The sequence below is a fragment of the Cicer arietinum genome, chromosome 3 (assembly GCF_000331145.2).
Source record: "Cicer arietinum cultivar CDC Frontier isolate Library 1 chromosome 3, Cicar.CDCFrontier_v2.0, whole genome shotgun sequence".
Taxonomy (NCBI): Eukaryota; Viridiplantae; Streptophyta; class Magnoliopsida; order Fabales; family Fabaceae; genus Cicer; species Cicer arietinum.
This window is the reverse complement of record NC_021162.2, coordinates 64,864,219-64,889,897: the sequence shown is the minus strand read 5'-3', so window position 1 is coordinate 64,889,897 and position 25,679 is coordinate 64,864,219. Positions and strand designations below refer to the sequence as shown.

Below are 25,679 nucleotides of genomic sequence, written 5' to 3'. Positions count from 1 at the left end.
GTGACTTCAATTTTCAGACTTGTTTGATATGAGTTTTGTTGGTTCTTGGCAGCTTATATGCCCCAAAAGAGTGAGGGAGATTATATGCTTAGGGACTTTAGTTGCCTGTGAATGTTTGTGTAGCTTCCTTTCCTAAAGGTAACTTATTTTCCACAAGAATGGTCTTACCAACAGTAATTGCATTGTTTATTGCAGATTTCTGTGGCCTGTGAACGGTGCTGGGAATCCTCAATGGATTTATGTAAATGATATTATGATCAAGGTGATGTTTATGGTGGTGTTGATGGTAGATTAGCAGACGGATAATTTACTTGTAATTTGATTACTGTATCACCGTAGTATGGATTAGCAAGTATCAACTGAATGACTCAGTGGCCGGAGTTATTTATTTTTGTTAGTTGTTCAAGTTTATTCTGGAGGGTGAAGGAGCTTTAGAGAATCCAGTTCTTGAAATTACTAATAGCAGGTTATTATAATATAACTGCTGAGCCATTGGAGTCATCTTTCAGACCTAAGTACAATATTGTGAAAGATAACAAGCATACTTGGAGTGCACATTTTGTAATAATGGAAGTAGCTATTTCTCTACATACACAGAAGCAGAATTTGCAGACAATAGGTCGCAAAGTTTGTTCTGGATTCCAAAAAGATCTGTGGCTTGTTGTGCGAGAAGGATCTCTGAATGATGTAGAGTCAGCATTGACATCACTAAAAAAGAGTGGGGGCAATATCAATTTGAGGAACACCTTCGGGCTGACTCCTCTTCATGTTGCAGCTTGGAGAAACCACATTCCCATTGTAAAGAGGCTTCTTGCAGCTGGTGCAGATCCTGATGCCCGAGTATGAGAACTTCTCTATTCTAAATTTTCTAGTTTTGCAGATATGTGCTTGTCTTTTCCTATAAGAAGCATTGGTTTTGTGACAATTTGCTAACATTTAACTTGTATTTCATTGGTTTATAGCCCTTTAAGTTTTATAAGCTGAACAGTGCAGTGCACTGAAGGCAATTGCATAAAAAAAGATATTGTGTTCTCATAAAACTTTTATCACTTACTTCTAAGGAAATGAAATGTCCTTATAAGATTTATTTGTTTATATGGAAATGATTTTTATTATTGATCAATGTTATACACTGCCAACAGTAACTTTCAGAAAATCTGCGATGATCTTCAAATTTTGCCACTTGGACACAACTTTGGTATGGTAAATAATTAATAAAATTATGTTAACCTGACTTCCACCATAATTATTTTCTGACCATTGATCCAAATGAGGAGTGATATTTCTTTTTTGCAACTTTGTTGTTCATAATGTCATGTTGTCTTTCTTCATTTGGCTTAATAATTTTGCAGTATTGTTTAATTATTTAATCATTGTCCGCAATAGTCTCATTGTTTTGCATTGATTCATTATGAAATTTAGACCAAAATCTTTTCATTATTCATAGATCTTTTATACTGAAGGGAAGCTATAATTTAAGAAAAACTAGCTATTGCTTTAACCCTTTTAGTCTATTAATGGTGAAACTTGTTTTATTTTCAGGATGGAGAATCAGGATGGAGTAGTCTTCACAGGGCTCTGCATTTTGGTCACCTTGCTGTTGCAAGCATCCTTCTTCAGCATGGTGCCTCGATTACATTGGAGGACTCTAAATCTCGAATACCTATAGATCTCTTATCTGGCAATGTGTTTCAGGTTTTTGGCAATGAACACGGTTCAGGTATAAGTTGCCGTGCTTAGACAACTTTGTTATTATTTGGATTGTTGTTGCCAATTGCCAATATGAACTAGTCAAATTGGAAGACGATCTGACTTTGCTTTATCTTTAGTTGCTACTGAGTTATTTAGTTGGGGCAGTGGTGCAAATTATCAGCTTGGAACTGGAAATGCGCATATTCAGAAGCTACCATGCAAAGTTGATTCACTTAATGGTTCGATCATTAAGCTGACTTCTGCAGCAAAGTTCCATAGTGTGGCACTTACTGATCGTGGAGAAGTGTATACTTGGGGATTTGGAAGGGGAGGCCGTCTAGGGCATCCCGATTTTGACATACACAGGTATATGGTCTGTTTCTGTATTAGACAAATATGCTTTTTGTTAGTATTGCTGTTACCATGTATTGATAATTGAGATTGAGTTTATTGAGAATTTGGTTAAGTTCCTTAAAATTGGTTTTCAAAATTTGGCCACCAACACCCTATGTTTCTGTAAAACACATAATTGCATTGATAGGTTTGATGTAAACCATATATTTGCATATTCACATTTCAGTTGGCTTGTTCATGATATTGAACTGCTTTCTTTTTGTTGTTGTTTTTCTGGGAACCAAAATGATTTTATGCTTTTGGACAATTTTGAGAACGAGTTTATATTGTTGATTGTTATATTTATTGCAGTGGTCAAGCTGCTGTCATCACTCCCCGCCAGGTGACTTCTGGTTTGGGTTCACGAAGAGTGATGGCAATTGCTGCAGCTAAGCATCATACTGTTATTGCTACTCAGGGCGGGGAAGTGTTCACCTGGGGATCCAATAGAGGTAAAACTTGACGATATTTATGTTCATTAAGTTATGAGTCTTGTACCGTAGAGTGTAAACTACTTTACTGGATTCAACCGAGTGATCTTTTCCCCTACATTCCTGCCCTGCCTTTTATAAAAATTGGGTTATTTTGTTTATGCTTTGTTGTATGAAATTTAAGAATATGACAGCATTGACATCAACCTTTTTTTTCTTTTTTTGTTATGCAGAGGGACAACTAGGGTACACTTCGGTCGATACACAACCCACACCTCGTAGAGTATCTTCTTTGAGGTCAAAAATTGTTGCCGTTGCTGCAGCAAACAAGCACACAGCTGTAGTTTCCGATTTAGGTGAAGTTTTTACTTGGGGTTGCAATAGAGAGGGTCAGCTTGGTTATGGCACCTCAAATTCGGCTTCTAACTACACCCCACATGTAGTCGAATCCTTGAAGGGAAAGACCTTAACCAAAGTTTCTGCTGCAAAATATCACACAATTGTATTAGGATCTGATGGAGAGGTAACTATTTGCTGACTATGGTCTTTTTGTTACAAGTTCAATTCCTTCTAATTGTAAGAAACTGTAGTTACTTTTAATTGAGCTTTTCTACTGCTCCTGTATCACTTAAATTTGGAATGCGCACGTTTTACAGAGGAGTAAGACCTAAATTTTTGGGCACTTATATTGTTCTTTCCCATTATGTTCAAGTTCAACTGCTTAATTTTTTTCAGGTACATGGATATGAAACAAACATTTTATCATGAATTTTAGTTATATCAAGTATATGTAGTTGTTGTCAGCAGAATTTTTAAATACTAGTTTTCAGTTTTCATCTTTATATTTATCTATTCTGATTTTCTTGTTTTGCAGGTATTTACCTGGGGTCATCGACTTGTAACTCCAAAACGCGTAGTGATTACTAGGAACTTAAAGAAAAGTGGAAGCATTCCTTTAAAGTTTCATCGCAAGGAACGGCTTCACGTAGTTTCTATAGCTGCTGGAATGGCACACAGCATGGCTCTTACAGAAGATGGAGCATTATTTTATTGGGTTTCCTCAGATCCCGATCTTAGATGCCAACAGGTTCTTATCCTCTGAATTCTTCTCTCCACTTACGTTCCGATTTTCTTGGAACAGATAAGTTGATTAGAAACATTTTTCTCCTTTCGTTTTGATCTGTTTTTTTTTTTTTTAAAAAAATTGTACAGTTATATGCTATGTGTGGAAGAAATATGGCAAACATATCTGCTGGAAAGTACTGGACTGCAGCGGTTACAGCTACAGGCGATGTTTACATGTGGGATGCGAAGAAAGGTAAGGATAAGCCACTTGTTGCGACTCGGATGCATGGTGTAAAGAAGGCTACTTCAGTTTCAGTTGGCGAAACACATTTATTAATTGTGGCTTCCCTTTATCATCCTGGCTACCCTCTCAACATGATTGATAATTCTCAGAAGCTCAAGTCGAATAACAGAAATAGTATGGAAGAGTTAAATGAAGACATTTTATTTGAGGATATTGATTCCCATAATACATTATATACTGTTCAAAATGATAATATAAGACAGAGGTCTACACCCAGCTTAAAAAGTCTTTGCGAAAAAGTAGCAGCAGAGTGTCTACTGGAGCCACGGAATGCCATACAATTGCTTGAGATTGCTGATTCTCTTGGAGCAGATGATTTGAAGAAATATTGCGAGGTACTGATCTTGACCACCATACAAAGTATTTGCAACACAATGTTTAATGATAGAGATAAAAAAAATTGTACAGTTATATGCTATGTGTGGAAGAAATATGGCAAACATATCTGCTGGAAAGTACTGGACTGCAGCGGTTACAGCTACAGGCGATGTTTACATGTGGGATGCGAAGAAAGGTAAGGATAAGCCACTTGTTGCGACTCGGATGCATGGTGTAAAGAAGGCTACTTCAGTTTCAGTTGGCGAAACACATTTATTAATTGTGGCTTCCCTTTATCATCCTGGCTACCCTCTCAACATGATTGATAATTCTCAGAAGCTCAAGTCGAATAACAGAAATAGTATGGAAGAGTTAAATGAAGACATTTTATTTGAGGATATTGATTCCCATAATACATTATATACTGTTCAAAATGATAATATAAGACAGAGGTCTACACCCAGCTTAAAAAGTCTTTGCGAAAAAGTAGCAGCAGAGTGTCTACTGGAGCCACGGAATGCCATACAATTGCTTGAGATTGCTGATTCTCTTGGAGCAGATGATTTGAAGAAATATTGCGAGGTACTGATCTTGACCACCATACAAAGTATTTGCAACACAATGTTTAATGATAGAGATATAATATTTTGTTACATCTCAAATTTTGTTCCATCCCACCTACACACACAGGTCAAGACCATGAAAGAAATGCTGGTGCGTGTCCCCTTAAAGATCACAATTTGACATGTCTGCATTTAAAACAATGTTGCATGACACCGAACGGATTATTAATTTTTTATATTAAGAATCCATCTCTTTACTGATCATAAATTCATGACCTCAAAAGTCTTTGCCATAAGACACATTAACTGTAATGGTATCATCATGCATGTTCCCTGTAATTTAAGTGGTACTTACTGGTATATTTAGTCGGATGTGTAAAGTGGATTGCATACATACTAAAGCTTCATATTATTTACTGGTTTCAGGACATTGTCATGCGCAACCTTGATTATATATTCTCAGTTTCAACACATGCTGTAGCAAGTGCTTCATTAGATGTTTTGGCGAGCCTCGAGGGGTTGTTAGACCAGAGATCGTCTGAGCCATGGAGTTACCGTCGGCTCCCAACTCCAACTGCTACACTCCCTGTTATCATTGACAGTGAAGAGGATGATAATGAGATAGAGTGTCAAAGAACTTGTGACAAACCCAGGAAAATGTCTGCACTGAAATTGGAGAAAGTTCAAAGATCAGATTCCTTTCTACAGCCAAAGGATGATCCCGATAATGAAATCTCCAAAGTAGTACGAGCTATAAGGAAGAAGTTGCAGCAGATTGAGATGCTTGAAACCAAGCAGTCTAAAGGACATCTTCTCGATGACCAGCAGATTGCGAAACTACAATCTAAGTCAGCACTTGAGAGCTCGCTTGCAGAGCTTGGTGTTCCCGTCGAGAATTCACAGAGTAAAGAGTCGTCTTCTATACTAGCAGAAGGGAAAGGTAGTAGTAAGAAAGGTAAATCATCAAGAAAACAAAGGAGAAAGGGCAGTAGCAAATCAACCATAGAGCAGACAGAAATAGAATCTGTTTATTCCAAAAGTGAAGTGATCCCCGAATCTGAAGACCTGCTGGACATTGACATCATGACCGCTCCTACTTCAAAGGTTGGTTTCCAATGTGTTATTCATGCCATCTACGTTGAATTATACTCAAACTTTATGTTTCGGAAAAAATTAATTGCGTAGTTCCTTCCATTTATTGCACTGCTTAAAGCTTAACTTATTTGATAGGTGGAAGAGGATATCTCCAAACATTTCACAGAAGGCCAGGGTGAAAAAGATGTAGCTTTTGTTGTACAAAAGAAAGATGCTTCAGAGTTGCCGAAAGGTAAGGGTCAGTCACCAAAGGGTTCCAAGAAGAAGAACAAGAAGGGTGGTCTTTCTATGTTTCTGAGCGGTGCTCTTGATGAATCTCCAAAAGAGGTGGTGCCTCCCCCGACACCGAGAAATGAAGGTCCTGCATGGGGCGGGGTGGCCAAGTTTATGAAGGGTTCTACTTCTCTTCGTGAAATCCAGAACGAGCAGAGCAAAATAAAGGGTAACAAGCCAGCTGTTGTTAAAGACAAGGTGGATGATCTTTCTGATTTTGGAAGCGGTGGCAAAATAAAGTTGAGTTCATTTCTTCATTCTAGCCCAATACCTGTTGCCTCAACTCAAAGTTCCCTGGCAACTGATGGAGAAAAAAACACCCCTCCTTGGGCTGCTTCAGGAACCCCTCCTCAACCCACTAGGCCATCTTTAAGGGACATCCAAATGCAACAGGTTTGTGAATTAAGGCTTCCTTTCATGTGTTTTGCCCCCATGGTAATGTGTTTGTAGCTCTGTAGCACCGACACCTCTAATCAAAGACGTGTTCGGATGTCCGACACCAACACTATGATTTCATTCAATTAATTAATTTTCTCAAATTATTATCGGTGTCGACGTGTCAGTGTCGTGTCCGGTGTCCTTGTCTGTATTTGTGCTTCATAGGTTTGCAGTGTATGCTTCGTATCGGTTGGTGATCATTCTTGATGCCTATAGGCTCATGCATATTTTAATTGCATTTTGGTATTTTTTTTAGTTTAATTTTGATCAGTTGTCGGTGTCAAATGTTTTACATTGTCACCAAATGACAATCAATCATGTGTCTTCAGAAGTAGTTTGAATTAAGAGATTAATTTTCATACATTGCAGGTGTAAAAGGTTTTACATTGTCAACAAATAACAACCACTCTTATGACTTTAGAAGTAGTTATTTTAAAGTCAAATGTTTCCATAACTAAATCTTTACATTAACTGTATATAAAATTAAATCCTATAACTAAATCCCAATGTTTTTAATGATTTATTGATGGTATATATAAATTAAATCACTTTTCCCCTCTCAAATGTTATATGAAAATTATGAAAATAACATAATATTGAGATGCTTTAAGATAAGAAGTTAGTTCAACGAGATAAACTAAGATACTGTAACATACTATTAAGATTTTATATTTTATTTTCTCATATTCTATCAATAGTGTTTAGTGTTTAACTGAGATTATTGTTTGGTAACAGGTAAAGAAACTACAAGGCCTTTCCAGTAGTCCAAAGACTAGAACTTCTGGGTTCACTATAGCTACCGGTCAAGGCTCACCATCTGAAGCAAACGGGGTGAACCGTTGGTTCAAGCCCGAAGTTGAAACACCATCATCCATTCGTTCAATTCAAATTGAGGAAAAAGCTATGAAAGATCTCAAGCGATTCTATAGCAGCGTAAAGATTGTTAAAAAGCAATCTTGAGGCTCTTTCAAGTGATTGTTGTCAGTCTACCCTGTGCTCTACCCTTTTCTTGCTCCAATCCAATGACTGTATATTAGTCTGTAGAAATAGTTATAGTGTGTACATTCTTCTCTCTTAGCTTTCTCAGTCTTTTCCCAAGTAGAATTGTATATGATCAAGATTTTTACATTTACTCATTTTCAACTGTCTCAAGTTGAAGACTGGTCAATAATGATACTATGGACCTGGCGTTAATTGATGGAGTGAGCTAAGTAGCACTGAAGGGTAGATATGGTTACATGGTTACAGATTTTCCTTACTCAAATAACTTCCAAAGGCCCAAGAATTGTGAGAATAAGAGACGATACTTATTTGAATTGTGAGAATAAGAGATGATACTTACCTCCAAAAATAAGGGATATGTATGTTCCCATACATAGGATATATTATTATATATATCCAAGATATAGAACCGTGACCCTTTTGTAATTCCATAAAGTTGTTCCATTTATTTGAGGAATCTTCTGCTTTTGGAGTGAATTACAATTGTTCAAAAGCTTTTTATAAACTCTTTCTGTATGCAAGCAACTTGTGGGATTCCACCTTTTCTAGTCTTGCAAATCAAGTTTATCAATTTATTATTTGTTTTAACGATTTTATTTTACTCTTGTTGGATAAGTAATAATTTTCTTCTTCTATCAACTAGTTAACATTACTTTGTTAGCCGGGGCAGTAATAAACCAAAATGAGCCACACAGTTTGTTTCTCCGAACAAAATAAGTCTCCACTCTTTATTAAAAGTGGCAAACATTTTGAAGTGATTGACACATATCAGCCGGCTTGATTCCTATGTGATCACGTATCTTTGCTTTATTCAATGCATATGTTTTTAAAAAAAAAAAAATAAGACTGATATCCATATGATGATATGATCATGGTTACCATAAGACAGGTTTTGTGGGTAGGACCAAGGAGAGTGATTTCCCCCCACTTTTTTGTTGCTCTATTCTCCTCTTTTTTGGTAATAATATTTCCCCTCTCACTTTGGCACTTACACATATGGCATGGTACATAAAAGGAAAATATTTGAATTTTCATTGGTCTATGAAAAATTATTGTGATACATTGAGCTCTACTTAATCTTTACTACGTGTACAAGTTTGCTTCAAATGATGAGAGATACATGCACTTTTTAGCATTTATCCTTGAAATATTTGTGACCTTTATATGATCAATGTGATAATCATAATCTCATTAACTTCAAGGAGTTATCTTAGGTATTTATATGAACTTGAATGACATGATTATTTTCTGACATAATATAGTTGCATCCTCGCTTTGTACCTTTAAAGCCAAACAAGGGAGATATGCACAATTAACTAGTTTGCTATGCTCTATTTTCCTTTTGCATCCAAAGGTTATATTTATATCAGAGAAATGGGAGAACACAAAAATTGGAGAGAATAGGAAGAGGAAATGGACCAAAACAAAAAGTAAAAGGTTGATTGGAAATGTTGTGGGGCAAGGCAAGTGGAGGCTACGTTTAGAAGAAGGCAAAAGGTGAAAAATGCACTATTTGATTAATATGATGATCGTGATAATCTCTAAAATAATGCGTATACTACTATGTGTTAAATAATAGGCACCAATTGTTTGGTTTTTAGAATGATGTGATGTTCTCGTCGTCGGATCTTATAGAAGAAAAAAAGAATTATTTTAAATTAATAGAACAAGTAATGTGATTAATTACAATAAAAATATAATACATTAACATAATAATAAAACTAACAATTGATAAAGTCATCTTAGAGACCCAATCGATATTTGTCAAAGATAGACCGATTCTTGTGAAATATTGATTGTCAATGAGCTACCGGACAAGGCAAAGAAGAAGATCAAGAAAACATTCTCTATAACGTTATTTTAAAATGACCTATGACTTGATAGAGTAGAGCTACTTACCGTCCATTATACATAAAATGGGAAAAATGAGTTGTAGAATGCATGACATATTGTTCACCTCGTCTAAGGAGACGAAGTATCCAACGATCATTCTCGGTCCTACTTATATCTTTCATTGTTATAATCTCAAACTACATTTACAAGATATTGTTCGTTTTGAATCTAATGAATAAACTATCATGATTTTGTCTTTAGTAAAATTTGTCTCAATAAGTAGAAGAATATATATGTTATTTATAAAATATCCTTAGTCGTGATTCTCGAGTAGTGTTGAATTTTTTGGTGTACCAGAACAATAATCTCAAAATTGAGGAATTGAGGCCAAAAGATCTCTCCATCTTTGTGCGTGGATTACCCTACTCAGTTAACTAAGATCATTTTTGAGGACAACACATCCACTTTCCCAAAACCAAGAAATGGAATGCCATTCAACATCCTACTAGGTAACCAAAGTCATGACTCACCAAGAATACATATGAATTGTCTGCAAAATTGACACTCGTTGAAAATGTTTGACAACAACCTTAGATCTAAGTCATTAACCCACTTTAGTGACATAACGAACCATTCCAGATTGGACCTCAATCCATTATATCAGAAGCAACACCACAAGACCCATGTTCTAGGTCTTGCTACATCAAGGGCCTTAGTCAAGGTATATGAAATTTTTATATCTAAACCTCTATCATTTCTCAATCATTTACTAACTTAAGTATCATAATATATGCATATACACACCACCGTCATCCAAGAAGACAAAATATTTTCATATCAACATTAAACTGAATAGGTATACATGGCATACAGCTCAAAAGGTATTAGTAGATAAAATAAATAAATATTGACTATTCGTTAATTAATAGATACATAAGTAGATGTTATAGTATTCAATACATGTTATTCGCAAATAACCGTATCTGATAGTATAAATTAATAAAATTGATGTACGATGAAATTTTAAAAATTCATGAAACACCTATTAAACAAATATCCATACAAATATAATAATAGATGATCCTTTGTGGATCCTAGTTGCTATCTCAAATCGTAATCTCCAGCATTTGAGAATATGCGATTGAAAATATACACAGTAACAGTAACATGTAGTCCATTGAGAATGAAAAGTTTTAAGAGACAATGTGACATACTGAAAAGCAAGATAAGTGGCAGTGACACACTTTTCCTTGAAGATGTATCTAATAGTGACATATAGCTTTATCTTTCCGCGTAGTATGTGACTCCAACGACCCTACTTTAACTAATTTCTTATATAATAATATACGTACCATTATATTTTTTTTTATTTATTCATTTAATATTTTGTTTTCTCTTTATTTCACATCATATCATATTAACATATAACATATACTAAACTCTATTTTTTTCCTCAATCAAAATGTAAATTAAGTGTTGAATATTAACTAATATTTTTTCTTTCACTCGTATTTTATTATTCCAAGCAAATTAAGAAAATACAATAAATAAAATTTAATGAATAATAATGTTATCAAGTTATCATTAATGCGTAAAAAATAAAAATAAATTATCATCAATAATATTGATATATATTTCCATCATCATAAATACTACAAAAATAGAGAATAATATAATAATAATATAAAGAGATGTATATTTTATGGATTAAAAGGTATTAGAAAAAAATTAAAATTAAATTAAAAATTAAAATAACACTCTTTTTTAGGTAAATCATTTTTACAAATTAATTCCATAGTTTCTGTGGAACACAAAGCCAATAAAAAAAAGTGTAGCTACTCCTACTCAATACATTATTTTCTTTTTATCTTTTTACTAAATTATGGACATATAACATTTACCCATCCCTCTTTTACTTTTTATTTTTCTCTTAATATTTAAAAAAGACACGCATGGATTTTGATAAATAATTTTGCAAGAAGAAAATGTGTCCTAAGTAGAGGTTGTGGAGGCCCATGATGCTTTAAATTTGGTCCTCCTCGTTATTTTCAGTGCTTTTATTTCTTTAAGCAAACTCTCTAGCCTCTCTCTTTGTCATAAAGCTACAGCTAGCCTCAGAAGAAGACAACATATTTTCCACACTTTTTCATTATTGTATTCCTATAGTGACCTGTCTATCATGTTCTTTACCCTTATCAAAAACTTCTTTCACAATAACTAACTCACTCACTTTCTCTCTCATATTTAATTATTTAGTGGTCTAGTAGTGATTGGAAACTTGAGTGCTTGCAAGCCTTTCTTGGTTCTCTCGAACCTAGAGAAAGAGATTAATTCAATAGAGAAGAGAAGAGAAGAGACACACACATAAGATGGAACCTGCAGAGAGAGAGAGAGAGTGCATGTCACTCATAAACCTTATAAATATATAACATATGCTTAGACTTTCATCATATATTGTTCCTTCCTTTTATATTGAAGAAGGAAAGAGAGGTGTTTGGAATGAAGTTTGATTCGAAATCATTTTCTTTCTTTTTACAAAAAAATAAAAATATTTGCTTGTCCTCAAAGAGTAAGAGAAAGAGATTTGTGATGGAAAGGGGGTGTTTGGAATGAGGTTTGATCCAAGATCATCACATCATATCATTTGTTTCTTCTTCCCTCATTTCATTACTTTATAAAAGATTAATTATTTATTTATTTTCATATACATGTGTATATAATATATATTATCTAATTCCATGCATGAGATGAGTTGAGATTGATCTCGGACCAGGCTTCATTCCTCACACCTACCTTTCTTAGCTAGTTTGTATCATCAACAAGCCTAGCCAAAGGAAAATAATCAATTTATTTTCTCCTTCACATGATATATATATCCAGGTAATTTTTTTTCCCGTATAAAATAAAAATATGGTATAGATATTTATATATTAGATCTAAGTAGATCGCTGTTTGTTTATGTTCTAGCTAACTAGCCATAGGATTTTTTAGAATATATATACTTTGATATTAATGTGTTTATTTGCATTAATTATTTACTTGTTCTTGAGGGGTTTTGAAAGAGGAAGATGGGAATGTAATTTCATAATTATGTAAATTTCTAAATGAACAACAACAATACTTTGAATTTATGCTTCATAAAAAAATAGTTAATTAGAACATCAATATATATTGATATCTTTTATGTTTTGTAAATAAGATTTTAGCCGAGTTTTTATAATGTTTTATCCATATTTGCAAAAGCGAAAAAAATAAAATAATCTTTTGATGATAAAATAAAATGATCTTTTGATGATATTTTTTAGTCGATTCTCTTGGAAAAAAAATATATTTGTATATGGATCTCTTCCCCTTGATCCACCACCACCACCAATCTCTATGTATGCTAATAGCAAGCTAGTCATTCAAACATCTTCCTTCATCTCCAAGTTAATCATTTTCAGGAGATGAAAGATATTTTAAAAAAATTGTATTGAAAATTGATAATAATCTTTATTTTGAGATAAATTATGTTTTGTTAAAGTGACATTTATTATAAGAGGAATGAAATAATTTTTTGCACATATATGTTTCTCTTTTTAACAATGACTTAAGTTAATCATTTTCATGAAATGAACACCATCACACAAATATTCATTTTGAGATATTTTTCCCATTTTGCTGAAACAAATACAGAAGTGAGTTTCAATTCATTATTATTTGCTGAAATCAAGTCATTCTATTTTTATCCAATGAAACAAGTGAAGATGATTTTGGTTTTTTGCAAGCAAAGGAAGGTATGAGAATCTTGATTCAACTTTTATTGATTAGTGTAGTTATTTAAATTTCTACTAATATATATTCATTAGTGATTGAATTATTAAGTTGTTTGGATTCAATTTCATGTCAATGTTAATTTTTTATGCATTGCTTTGGGGAATCTTTACATTCTCTTTTAATAATAATTTGTTTTCGTAAACATCATTTTAGTTCCTGACGTTAAGTTGATTGTTAGCTATGTTAATTTAGTGACGCATATGATTATGAAGTATCTAATGTGTCGCTCTTTATCTCGGACATGTGTATTTGACTCAACAAGAACCGAAATGATAATAAATTGAAAAAAGAAAAATCAATTGATTGTAAGAAATTAAAGTTATATTCTTCGTCTTCTTAATTTGGTTATTCATCTTCCCTAACTCTAAATTTATTGAGTTTTTTTTATTATTATATCCTTTTTATTTATTTCCAAAATACCTTACTTTGAAAATTATTTATGCGAATGTTCTACTTTGTTTTTAAGTAGGAGGTCGTTCCCTGACGAAGAAAATTTTAGAAAATGTAATAAGAGGTCGCTTCTCTATGGAACTACCTCCTATTACATTTTATAAAATTTTATTCAAATGGTCGCTTTCCGAAAAAACAACCTCCTACTTAAAAAAAAAATAGAACATTCACATAAATAATTTTTAAAGTAGGATATTTTGGAAATAAAAAAATAAAAGGGATATAATAATCAAAAACTCAAATTTATTCTCTCCATTTCTTTCATATCTTCTTCCTCCAATTTCTTCCCCCATAGCTTACGATAAAAGCTATAGATTTCTAAGTTGCCATTATCTTAAAGAAAAAGTTTTCTAAACCTAATTACACTATAATGAGAAGTGAGAAAAGAATTACCTACCATACTAATTTTTCCAACATTAAGAAGTATAAAAAATGATGAAGTGATAAACAATTGAAACACCGCTAAGACAATTTTGTATACATATCATTACGACACATAGTTGATTAAAACATACAAAGGAAAGTCTAATAATACATCACTTAGACAATTTTGTTTACTTCCAAAGACAAATGTATACAACCAAAGCCACAATCAAAATCCCCACCATCCAAACACATGATCTGCAACCCGTTTTCTTAATTTGAATTTCTCTGACTTCCATATTCCTCTCCATTTCTCTCTTCATTTCAATTATTATGACTTCCGTATCTCTCTCATATGTCGTTTCCACCAACTCAACCATTGTAGCTTGGGATTCAACAAATTCATCCTCCCACATGAAATAGTTACAATATGACTTACTATTTTGCTGCAATAGTCAAAAATACTATACAACATTATTTAATTAACTAAATAAAATGAGTTCAGAATGTGAAGTAAATGCAAATCTTTTTATAAGTGTTCGAACCGAAGACAACATCACACCTTAAATTTTTGTTACCTTAAAATAGGGACATCCAAAGAATCGTCTGTTGGGATTCTTAGCTGTATTTGAGATGAAAATAATGCAGTTTTGTTGACAATTGCATTTAGGAGCATTACCATGCATGTTGATGGGTTGAAGCACTTTCTCTTGACATAGGAGTTTGTGTGTGTGTGATTTGGTTTAGTGTTAGATGATAGTTAAATGTTAATTATATATAATAAGTTAATTAAACACACCACAAAGTCACTAAGTCGGATTAGAGGCCACTGCTGATCGGTCCAATCCAAGCTCAATACAATATTATAATTAATCGAGTTTTAATTCAATTTTTTTTCTATAATAAAAACAGGGAAATTAAGTTTAAAATTAAATGTCACGCGGCCTTTCGAGACTCAAGGAATATATAAACTTTTTATTTTCTTCAATGAATTTATGTTAAATAATTAGTTTGTGTTTGTAAACAGTATTTAAAAGGTGAGATAAATAAAAGAAAATATTGCACGACACGTATTATAGTATGAATGTGTGCTATTGTATAAAGGAAGGAAAGAAAGATTGAATAACAATTGTGTATTATTATTGAACTAGTTACATAAATGGATTTATATAGTTAATCCATCTAATTGAGCTTACAAGCCCAATAGAATGAAAAGAAAAATACAATTAAATTTATGTAAGTTTGGTCCAAAAGCTTTCCATAAGTTGAAGTACAAATATTGAGTAAATCGCGATTGGAAAAGAATGATAAGATAGGAGATCTAATGCTTTAGTAAAAATATGAATCAGTTGTTTCCATTGCTCTTATTCAACTTCACAGGGGTTTAGAGAGATTGTTGCTTGCTATTTGAATTTCCATGAAACCAAATAATCACAAAAAAATATGCAAAATCCATTGTTTTTATTTTTATTTTTAGGAAACCAAAGAATCCCCAAGAAAGATGCATAACCCCCTAACAAATTTATGAGTATCATAAGCACAAATTTTTTTAATTCGAATACGAGACTTTGCTGAAATTTTTTTTTCCAAGTGTTGGAGAAGTTTTGAGATATTTGAGAACCCTAATAGCAACTTCATAGTGATTGTTTGATGGAAAACTCGTGTGTTGGTTGATTTGTTGAATAAAAATCTGATGTTCAAACACATATTGGTAAATTAAAGTATATGTGTTTGTCAATTAGTCTTCGATATATGGAAGAGTCTTCTAGAGGAGTTCCTGAATTTTTGACCAACTTTGTTCCTTTGATATTCGGTGTAGAGAGATGTTATGCTACAAGCAATCTGTGTCACATGTTAGAGAGAAGATCCAATTTATATTTGTTTTGGCTTATGTGAATATCAGTTTTGAATCTTGTCACTTCAAGTTCTATTAAGTGCTTCAAGTCTCTTAGATCCTTAGTTGTGATTTTGGTGTTTAAAACTTTTTTGTTGTTGATAGAAATGCTCTATTGAATGTCATTTCCTGCAATAATTACGTCATTAACATAAATTAAAATAATACCGAAAGATTTATGCAATCTCATAGTGAATAAAGAATTATTATAATTGATTTTTTTATATTTTTTTTGAAGTGAAAACTTGAAATGATTTAAAATATCATTGTCTTTAAATCATAAATTAATTTCAGAAATTTACAAACTTCATTACATTTATTAGAAGAAATGTCACGAGATAGTTTACATATAAACATAGTGAACGTCTAATTAATGTGAAAATCTGCCTCTAATACTATGTTATCATACAAACAAGAGAAAGAAAGATTGAATAACTAAGTAGTAAGAAAGATTGAATAACAATTAGTTACATAAATGAGCTTATATAGTTAAACCAATTATAAGAGTGTTTTTTTCTCTCACTCAAATACACAATAATACACTTTCTGACTAATTTTGATGGGTAAAATACACCTCTAAATTAAACAATTCAAACAAAACTTTCAAGACTTTTGAGAAGACTTGAAAGTAAAAAAAAAAAAATCCAAATACAAACCCATCTAATTGGGCTGACTACAATAGTGGGATACAAGTCCAATACAATGAAAAGAAAAATGCAATTAAATCTAAGTGTTATTCAATAATGTGTCTTATAGAAAACATGAAGTAAATTTTGTAATAAATGTGTGTTTTAAAAAGCTTTAGTCAAATTTTCCAGAATGGTAGGAAAAAGTGGCACTCACTCTATATTTGTGATGAAATGAGGGAAAAGTGAATTTTGAAATTTTGGTCTATTTGTTTAAGATTTTTAAAAAATAATTTTGATTTTATATTTTTTAAAATGAGTTTTATGAAAATTTACTTATAAATATTAGAAGTTTTTTGGATTCATTTATATATTCATTACTAGAGATTTTAACATTATAAAAATTATATTTAAAAAAAATATATTTCAAAAATGATTTTTATGATGAAATTCTCAAAATAACTTTCTTTTTTATTTATTTTTAGAAATTTCATTATTCAAAAATAGTTGTAGAAAATAGATGAAATATTTAAAATCAAAGAAACAAGTTATATACATATGAATATTCAAATTATTTGTGGGATAGGGATTTAATGTTGGGGTGTGGGGTAAAACTTTTCTTATTAAATCCAACTCTTTAATTTTACTCACCAATACAAAAAGCACTAACAAAATCATGTTTCTACAGTGTTTTTATCCAATTTTTTAACAAGAAGAAACTCACTTCTGCGAGATTACGGTGTTTTTGGGGGTATTACAACAACCCTTTTAAGTGTTGATCAACTTTGGACCTTAGATTATATCCGTGAAGTTACAAGGTAAATTTATATTTTCCTTTATCTAATTATTTTGAAATTCATTTTAGATTCTTTTAAAAATTTATTTATATAATAAGATCCACCTCACACTCAACACTATATAAAGAAATGTGTTGCGGATATTTTAACAAAGACGAGAGTGAATAATTCGAACTCTATGATTGTGATTCATCAACCGTTCTCTAATTTAAATCTATTTCATTACCAGACATCATATGAGTACACGTTTAGTAATATATATATATATATAACTCGTTTTTTTCCATGTGCAACTCACGACTTGGCAACTCTAATATGAATATTATGTACGTTTTGTAATATCGCATCACATCTTGAAGATGTTATTTAATTTGTTATCTTATCCGCGGGTTTTTAATTATTATTATTTTTGGACATTGGCGTTGCTTGCAAGGTATTATATAATGTGTCACCTGCCCCAAGTCCTATATTTTATTAATTTCTTCAATATTTGTGTCACCTGCATTAATGTCTCCTACCTTATTAATCATTTCGTATTCTTTTCTCAAATCTCAATTATTTCCCACAAATATATTTCATCACTTTCACCATTTGGTAATGGTTACTACTTACTAGTTGATTCTTCATTCCATGCATAGTGGCATTCAAGGCAAGCTTTCCTTTCCGGATAAAACTCTAGGTGTGATTTCTTGTTCTATAAGCCTATATATATCATTATGAATTTCATTGTGCCATTTTAGTGTTTTCTGATGCAGATTTTGTGTTCTTTTTAGAGGGAACTTAGTTTTTTTTTTTCCTCATTATTAGAGGTTATTGTGGTGTACCTGAGTTATTTATATGCACAATGATAATGGATCTTCTTTCAATGAACAGAGTCTTACAAACCCTGTTGAATTAAATTTCAGTTCATAGGAGGGGCTAAAATGACTAAAATTCCCATATTTTTTGTGGGGTTTTGGCTATTATGTAACTGGGCAGGTTTGTTGGAGACAGGATCCATGATGAAGTATAAGGACCCTAATGAGTCAATTGATATTAGGGTTGAGGATCTTATTAACAGGATGACTCTTGAGGAGAAAATTGGTCAAATGTTACAGATTGAGCGCAAGTATGCATCTGATGATGTGCTCAACAAGTATTTTATAGGTAAAGATAATGATTTTTTTGTTTCCTTTTTGTTTCCTCATTCAATTAGCACTAATGAAAAATACTTGTGTTTTGGTTAGGAAGTGTTATGAGTGAGGGAGGGAGTATTCCAGTTCCACAGGCTTCTGCTGAAGATTGGATTAACATGTTGAATGAATTTCAGAAGGATGCTTTATCAACCAGGCTTGGAATTCCAATATTTTATGGCATCGATGCTGTTCATGGCCATAACTCTGTTTATAAAGCAACTATTTTTCCTCACAATATTGGACTCGGAGCTACCAGGTGATTTTTTTATAGGCAAATGTTAGTAAATTAGTGGTTTTGCTAGTTTCTAGACACATCCCTAGTTCTGTAGTTTGAAACGTGATGATGAAACAATTGAAACATAAATATGGATGAACTTAGTCATCAGAAATTCTAAAGCACCCTCAAAGATACATAGGTTTGTGCTAGACATGCTCAGTCAGATCTAGAAACTGAGTTATTTTTTTTGCTGATTTGTATCAAAGATAATATGTTTTCCATGTTATCATTAGGGATTTTTCTTTAGCAGTTAATACAAATTATTCTATTGCTTATTCAAGTCAATGATGTTCTTCTCATAAATGATAATAATGGATATTTCTATTTTGCTGCTAGGGACCCTGAACTAGTCAAGAGAATTGGAGCTGCAACTGCACTTGAAGTTAGAGCAACAGGAATTCAGTATGTTTATGCACCTTGTGTAGCAGTAAGTAAATACCACCAAATTTTAATGCCATCAATCAACTTATACTAAGATTTTTGCAGTGTCTTATATTGTTTTGATAGGTTTGTAGAGATCCAAGATGGGGTCGGTGTTATGAAAGCTACAGTGAAGATCCTAAAATAGTTCAAGCTATGACTGAAATCATATCAGGATTGCAAGGGGAGATCCCTCCTAATATGCCAAAGGGTGTTCCTTTTATTGCTGGAAAGTAAGATTTTAGATATCAAATCAATTAGTTTTAAAATGATTGTTCAATGAAGTATCAATTAAATTGAACCTTGTAGTTGATATTATTGCTCTTAATTCAATTGAATCCCATATGTATTAAAAAGGGCAAAGAGATAGAGTTCGTTTGTTTAGTCATTGATTTCCCTTAAAATGAATATGCGGCTTATGTTATGTTGCACCATGCTATAAAATGCTTATCTCATGTAAAATCATGCTATTGATTTTGGTTTAGTTAGAGTGTTAAGTTTCTGAAATACTCTTGTACTTATGGACAGAGAAAAGGTTATAGCTTGTGCTAAGCATTATGTGGGTGATGGTGGAACAACCAATGGGATTGATGAGAGTAACACTGTTATAGATAGAGATGAATTGATGGGAATTCACATGCCAGGGTACTTTAGCTCCATTGACAAGGGTGTGGCAACCATTATGGTCTCTTACTCAAGTTGGAACGGAGTAAAAATGCATGCTAACCATGACCTTATTACTGGCTTCCTCAAAAACACTCTTCATTTCCAGGTAAATAATTTGTTCAATATATCTTTGAAACACAAAATCATCAAATATGCAAAATTTCATATAACCCCTCGCATTTTTCTTGGATCAGGGATTGGTTATTACAGATTTTGAAGGTATTGATAGGATCACCGATCCACCTCGTGCCAACTGCACTTATTCGGTTCAAGCAGGAGTTTCTGCTGGCATGGACATGGTAGTTTAGGCCAAAAGTATATGATATATATGCTTGAATTGATGTTCATACAATGATGAAACATTTAATATTTTTGTTACACACTTTGCTTGGGTTTGCAGTTCATGGTTCCAAAATTCTACAGAGAGTTCATTGACGATCTAACTATATTGGTGAACAATAAATTCATTCCTATGAGTCGAATTGATGATGCGGTGAAAAGAATTTTGCGGGTTAAATTCATGATGGGTATTTTTGAGAACCCTTTTGCTGATTACAGTCTGGTCAACTATCTGGGGATTAAGGTTAGCTTTTTTCTTCTTTTCTTTGCCTAGTTCATTTAAATTCCTTAAGTTCGTAATTTAGATGTAACTTATGAACAGGAGCATAGAGAACTGGCTAGAGAAGCTGTAAGGAAATCAATGGTCCTTCTGAAAAATGGTAAATCTGCTGAGATGCCTTTATTACCTCTTCCTAAAAAGGTTCCAAAAATACTTGTGGCTGGAAGCCATGCAAATAATCTAGGATATCAGTGTGGTGGATGGACCATTAAATGGCAAGGAATCAGTGGCAATGATATTCTCAAAGGTAAGATTAATTTTAAATTTTAATTGCATTTCTATTGGGATTTAATTGATAAGCGTGGTCAGAGTAAATATTTTTAACACAATCAACCAATCATAGTCACTAGATTGCTAAACATGATTCGCAATTGGTTGACAATGTAAACTTTTCTACATCGGCAGTGCATCAAAATAAACCTTGTTGATTGTTATCAACTATATATTGCTACCTTTCTTATTCTTGTGAACATTCTTGATATGATCAGGGACTACAATTCTCAATGCTGTAAAAAACACTGTTGATCCAGAGACCATAGTGATCTACAAGGAGAACCCTGATAAAGAATTTGTTGAATCCAATGGATTTTCCTATGCCATAGTTGTAGTAGGAGAGCATCCTTATGCTGAAATGCATGGTGACAATATGAACTTGACAATTCCCAACCCTGGTCCTGAGACCATAACAAATGTTTGTGGAGCTATAAAATGTGTGGTTGTGATTATTTCCGGTCGCCCTTTAGTTATCACACCGTATGTTGATTTGATAGATGGACTTGTTGCTGGTTGGTTACCGGGTAGTGAAGGCCAAGGTGTGGCAGATGTTTTATATGGTGACTATGGTTTCACAGGAAAGCTTCCAAGAACATGGTTCAAAAGTGTTGATCAACTTCCAATGAATGTTGGAGATCCTCATTATGATCCCCTTTTCCCATTTGGGTTTGGTCTTTCTACTGAACCTACTAAGGCTGTTTACTCTGAGTAGCTACAATCTTCATTCTTTAACTATATATATTTTCATTAAAAGGGTGTGGAAGGTTGATTTTGAACATTTGGCTTGCATTTTTATTAGCACTGTACAATGAATGATCTTCCAAATTCTAGCAAATCTCTGATCATTTTCTTTGGCAGATCTAAACTATCCCAGAACTTTAGGAGACATCATTTTAGGCTGCACCAATATCCTTAAGTAGGTTTGTTAGAAGACTAGCCAATATAACTCGTTTGTAAAAGTGATCATATTTATGTGTAGTTGTTATTATTTGATTTATGTTTTTCTTTGTATTGGAGACAAAGTCTTCTAACTTGAGAGTTTAAAAAAACTTGATTTATCTAGATGAAATCAATTTGCCAAATCGAATGGTAAATATGTACGGATTTATCTCATATTAAAATATAATTAAAAATAATATATACATGATATATATACTTATATGTTACCATAAATACATAACTTTAACTTAATTATAGAAAAAATATTAAATCACCATAATAAAAGTGTTATACTTATAAATTTGTGTTAAATAAGACATTATAAAAATTAAACAAAGCTTCATCTACGTTGTTTTAAAATAAATTAACAAAATAGGATAATAGTATGAGATTGTTATTTAGACTTTCAAACCATTAATCCCACATCAAAAGGTTGTGCAAAATAGAGAAAAATACTATCTATAAAATCAACACACGGTGTCTATATAACTTGGATTGAATTGATATCGATGATATGCATTTAATGTGTCAACATTTGTTTAATTGGTTTTTATTTTTATTGGTTAAATGGTTTAGTTTCACCATTTGTTTAAATAATTCATTCAAACATTTGGTTAGATATTAATTTGTGAATTTATGCAATTTTATCCGAATTTACGAGTTAACTAAGATTTCAGCTAACTTAAGTTGTTTAAATCTCAGTTTACAACATTTCGAATTTATTAGATAACTCAAAATTGGTATCTAAATTCGTAAAATTATAACTTAACTCGCAACGGAGGCAATATGCTTTTTCCAATATAAAAAATTGAAGAATACGAATAAAGCTGTAAATATAAGAAGGTGAAAGAAGCACCTCCGTGTCAACGTTGCTTCTTTGACATCCCAAGTGTGTACTTTAACTGAGAATGAGAATATAATTCCAGATTTTTTAAGAGGATTGTGTAACTTTCTCTTGTATTAAAAAGTATATTGAAAAAGTTACAATAAATATGCTAATTGATTAAATAATAAAAAGACATGATTATTTTGGAAACATATTTATATATTTTACATTTATAAACATTTTACCTTTTCATAAGTGTTATAAATTTATTTTAATCAATATAATTTCCAGTAATTTGAAAATGAACTTTGATATTTAATATTAAAAAATAAAAAAATAGCAAACGTACATGTTATGCTGGCACAGGTGGAAGTTTTATTTTTCCCACTCAACTCTTCTAAACCGGAGTTGGCAAAAAGAAGAAGAAAATGGTGAAGATCAAGCGTTCATACACTGTAGCCCCATCCGAGACAACACCAACCACAACACTCTCTCTTTCTCTCTGTGACCAAATCAAACTCTCTAATCATGGATACCAACTTTATCTCTTCATAAACAACAATCATTCTCATTCTCATTCTCCACCATCAATACACACTCTCCTAACCTCTCTCTCCAAAACACTCACTCACTACTACCCTTTTGCTGGTCGATTAAACTATACTCACAAAAACCACTTTTTACAACTCCACTGCAATAACAAAGGTGCACTCTTCTTACAAGCCACTTCAGATCTCACTTTCAAAAATCTAGGTAATTTCGATTCCACCCATGTTGTCCAAAAACTCCTCCCAAAAATTAACTATGATGTCCCTATTGAACATGTTCCTTTGCTAGTTGTTCAACTCACTGAATTCCCTTGTGGCTCCCTCACTCTTGCCGTTGCTCTTTCTCGTTCTCTTGTTGATGGTGCTTCTGTTTCCAATTTCATCAATTCATGGGCTAAGCTTGCTAAAGGTCAAAACTTTAACTCAACTTTGCCCCCTTTTCTTGATAGAACTTTGTTAGATTCAAAGATCCTTCATAAACCGCCACGTTTTCAACACCATGAGTTTTCTCCACCACCCCTTTGGGAAGAAGATAGTAATAACATGCTACATAGGATTAAAAAACCACTTTATGAAACTACCATGTTGAAAATCACCAAAAACCAAGTTGAAAAGCTCAAGAACAAAGCCAACAATGAAAAAAACAAGGTACGAGGTTATACTAGTTTTGAGGTTATTTGTGGTTATTTATGGAGGTGTGTTTGTAAAGTGCGTTTTGAAGGAAATTGGAAACAACCAACGAGGTTAACAACTTTGGTTAATTGTAGAAAAAGGTTGAATCCACCTTTGCCTAAGAATTATTTTGGGAATGCAACTTTTCCTACGGTGACAAAAACTTGTTCATTTGATGATGTTGTGCACAAACCTTTAGGTAATGTGGTTGGGAAAGTGAGGGAAGCTGTTGAAAAGATGAATGATGAGTATGTAAGATCTGTTCTTGATTATATAGCTAATGAGAAAGATATGAATTTGTTGAAGGATAGGTTTTATAACTTTGCTAAAAATAAGGGACAATTTGGTGGTGACCCTAATTTGTATGTTGTTGGTTGGACTAATTTTCCTTTTTATGAGAATGATTTTGGATGGGGGAAACCTGATTATTTGGTTCCTGGGATAATTAATTCTGATGGTATTGGTAAGGCTTTTGTTGTTGACGAAGGAGTTGGTGGTGGTGGTGGTTTTTTGGTAACTGTTTGTTTGCAACCTTTGCATTTAGATGCTTTGAAGAAATTGTTTTATGAGGATATTGAGATGATTAGTAGTTCCAAACTGTGATGACTATTCTGTCAAAGAAATTAAGGTTTAATGATGTGATTAGGGGCTGTTTAAATTTTGCTTGTGTTTGTGTTGTTTCTTTTCATCTAATAAAATTGTTTGATTAGCATATCAACGTTGGTATTAACATTGATTTAGTATCACTCATGTCAAGTTGAGATATTGGTTTTGATTCTCTTTTTAAGTTTGGAATTAGTTACATTTAGCAAGTTTTGTGTCAAAAGTCAAAACCATTTGATAAATTGTGTTTTGATTAAATAGAATTAGAGTCCCTCATGTTATTCCAATAATAGACATATTAATTGAATTATTTATGATAGTACCTCTTTAATATGGACAGTGATCTGTATTTGGTATAACATTAAAATGAAAATTGTTGTCGGTTAAAATTGAAATAACATGATTTTTTTTTATAAACATGATTTTTTTTTATAAAAATTTATTAAAATTATCAAACAAAACTTATAAAATTAATTATTATCTCTAATATAATGCAAATTTTATTAAGATTATAATTTAAATCTTTAAATAAATTCATATTTTTATTTTTTATATTTTTGAATTTTTATAATAAAATTAAATAAAAAATCAAATTAAAAAGAAAAAAATAAAAGATCCAAATACTATCTAAAATTAAAATAAGAGACTCTAAGAACAATTATATTTTATATTATTATTATTATTATTATTATTATTATTATTATTATTCAACTTTATATTAATATTTTATTATGCACATCAAACAAACCATAAATGCACCATAAACACTTTATTGCATTTAAATGACTATACTTTCAACAAGTGGCAACTTCATTGTATTTAAATGAACATACTTTCAACAAGTGGCAACTTCATATAATCAGTAAATTTTATTACTTTTGATAAAATATTTATTTATGACACACTAAATATTTAATATTTTATTTTAAAAATATTAAATAGTTAATAGTATTTTAAAAATAAAAAATATAAATTAAAAAAAAAAACTTCAAAAAAGATACTTAAAAATAATCAGAGTGATTGACATGAATTTTCTTTTTTATTTGGTCTTTGATTCTTATAAAACAAGCTTACTTTTGAGAACATACTAATTTTTATGAGATAAATAAGATTAATTATATATAAATAAACAATTTTAAAATTAAAATTAGTCTCTCAATTTTTAAAATGATCAATTTATTTTCTTCTAATTATATATTTTGAGATTAAATTTTTATAATTTGACAAGTGAAATTTTTATATGATAAAATGATAACTCATATGTAAGGGATGTCAATCGTGAGACAGGAGCCACGTGTACTGTCGCGC

The 25,679-nt window shown here is 32.0% G+C and overlaps 3 protein-coding genes and 1 long non-coding RNA gene across 10 annotated transcripts in view; all 4 read left to right on the top strand.

The window, feature by feature from the left end:
* LOC101515516 (uncharacterized) overlaps window positions 1-8,051 on the top strand; it is a 9,020-nt gene extending 969 nt beyond the window's left edge. Inside the window, exons 2-11 of the mRNA XM_004493130.4 lie at window positions 196-840; window positions 1,543-1,720; window positions 1,830-2,058; window positions 2,398-2,537; window positions 2,750-3,039; window positions 3,391-3,603; window positions 3,729-4,220; window positions 5,193-5,870; window positions 5,997-6,527; window positions 7,308-8,051. Of these exons, the coding sequence (XP_004493187.1) occupies window positions 568-840; window positions 1,543-1,720; window positions 1,830-2,058; window positions 2,398-2,537; window positions 2,750-3,039; window positions 3,391-3,603; window positions 3,729-4,220; window positions 5,193-5,870; window positions 5,997-6,527; window positions 7,308-7,532 (3,249 nt within the window). The 5' untranslated portion in view covers window positions 196-567 and the 3' untranslated portion in view covers window positions 7,533-8,051. The remainder of the gene's footprint in view (window positions 1-195; window positions 841-1,542; window positions 1,721-1,829; window positions 2,059-2,397; window positions 2,538-2,749; window positions 3,040-3,390; window positions 3,604-3,728; window positions 4,221-5,192; window positions 5,871-5,996; window positions 6,528-7,307) is intronic.
* A 3,399-nt stretch (window positions 8,052-11,450) lies between these two features.
* On the top strand, window positions 11,451-13,296 carry LOC140919545 (uncharacterized). Its single transcript, XR_012162196.1, has 2 exons — window positions 11,451-12,287; window positions 13,083-13,296. It is a non-coding gene; the product is annotated as an uncharacterized lncRNA (long non-coding RNA).
* Window positions 13,297-17,263: 3,967 nt separating this feature from the next.
* LOC101513999 (uncharacterized) lies at window positions 17,264-21,780 on the top strand. Of its 7 annotated transcripts, none has more exons than XM_073365788.1 (10): window positions 17,264-17,374; window positions 18,332-18,499; window positions 18,580-18,784; window positions 19,142-19,232; window positions 19,313-19,458; window positions 19,754-19,997; window positions 20,086-20,190; window positions 20,292-20,474; window positions 20,553-20,757; window positions 20,999-21,780. In XM_073365788.1, exons 2-10 carry the CDS (start codon window positions 18,352-18,354, stop codon window positions 21,493-21,495), a joined length of 1,824 nt encoding a protein of 607 aa, XP_073221889.1. In that variant the 5' UTR covers window positions 17,264-17,374; window positions 18,332-18,351; the 3' UTR covers window positions 21,496-21,780. The 7 variants fall into 7 exon arrangements, with proteins under 7 accessions (XP_073221889.1, XP_073221888.1, XP_004493183.1 ...); XM_073365787.1 differs by lacking the exon at window positions 17,264-17,374 and adding an exon at window positions 17,750-18,002; XM_004493126.4 differs by lacking the exon at window positions 17,264-17,374 and adding an exon at window positions 17,750-18,032.
* A 1,065-nt stretch (window positions 21,781-22,845) lies between these two features.
* LOC101513669 (spermidine hydroxycinnamoyl transferase-like) lies at window positions 22,846-24,486 on the top strand. Its single transcript, XM_004493123.4, has one exon. The coding sequence runs from the start codon at window positions 22,977-22,979 to the stop codon at window positions 24,369-24,371; it is 1,395 nt and encodes a 464-aa protein (XP_004493180.1). The 5' UTR covers window positions 22,846-22,976; the 3' UTR covers window positions 24,372-24,486.
* The last annotated feature ends 1,193 nt before the right edge of the window (window positions 24,487-25,679 follow it).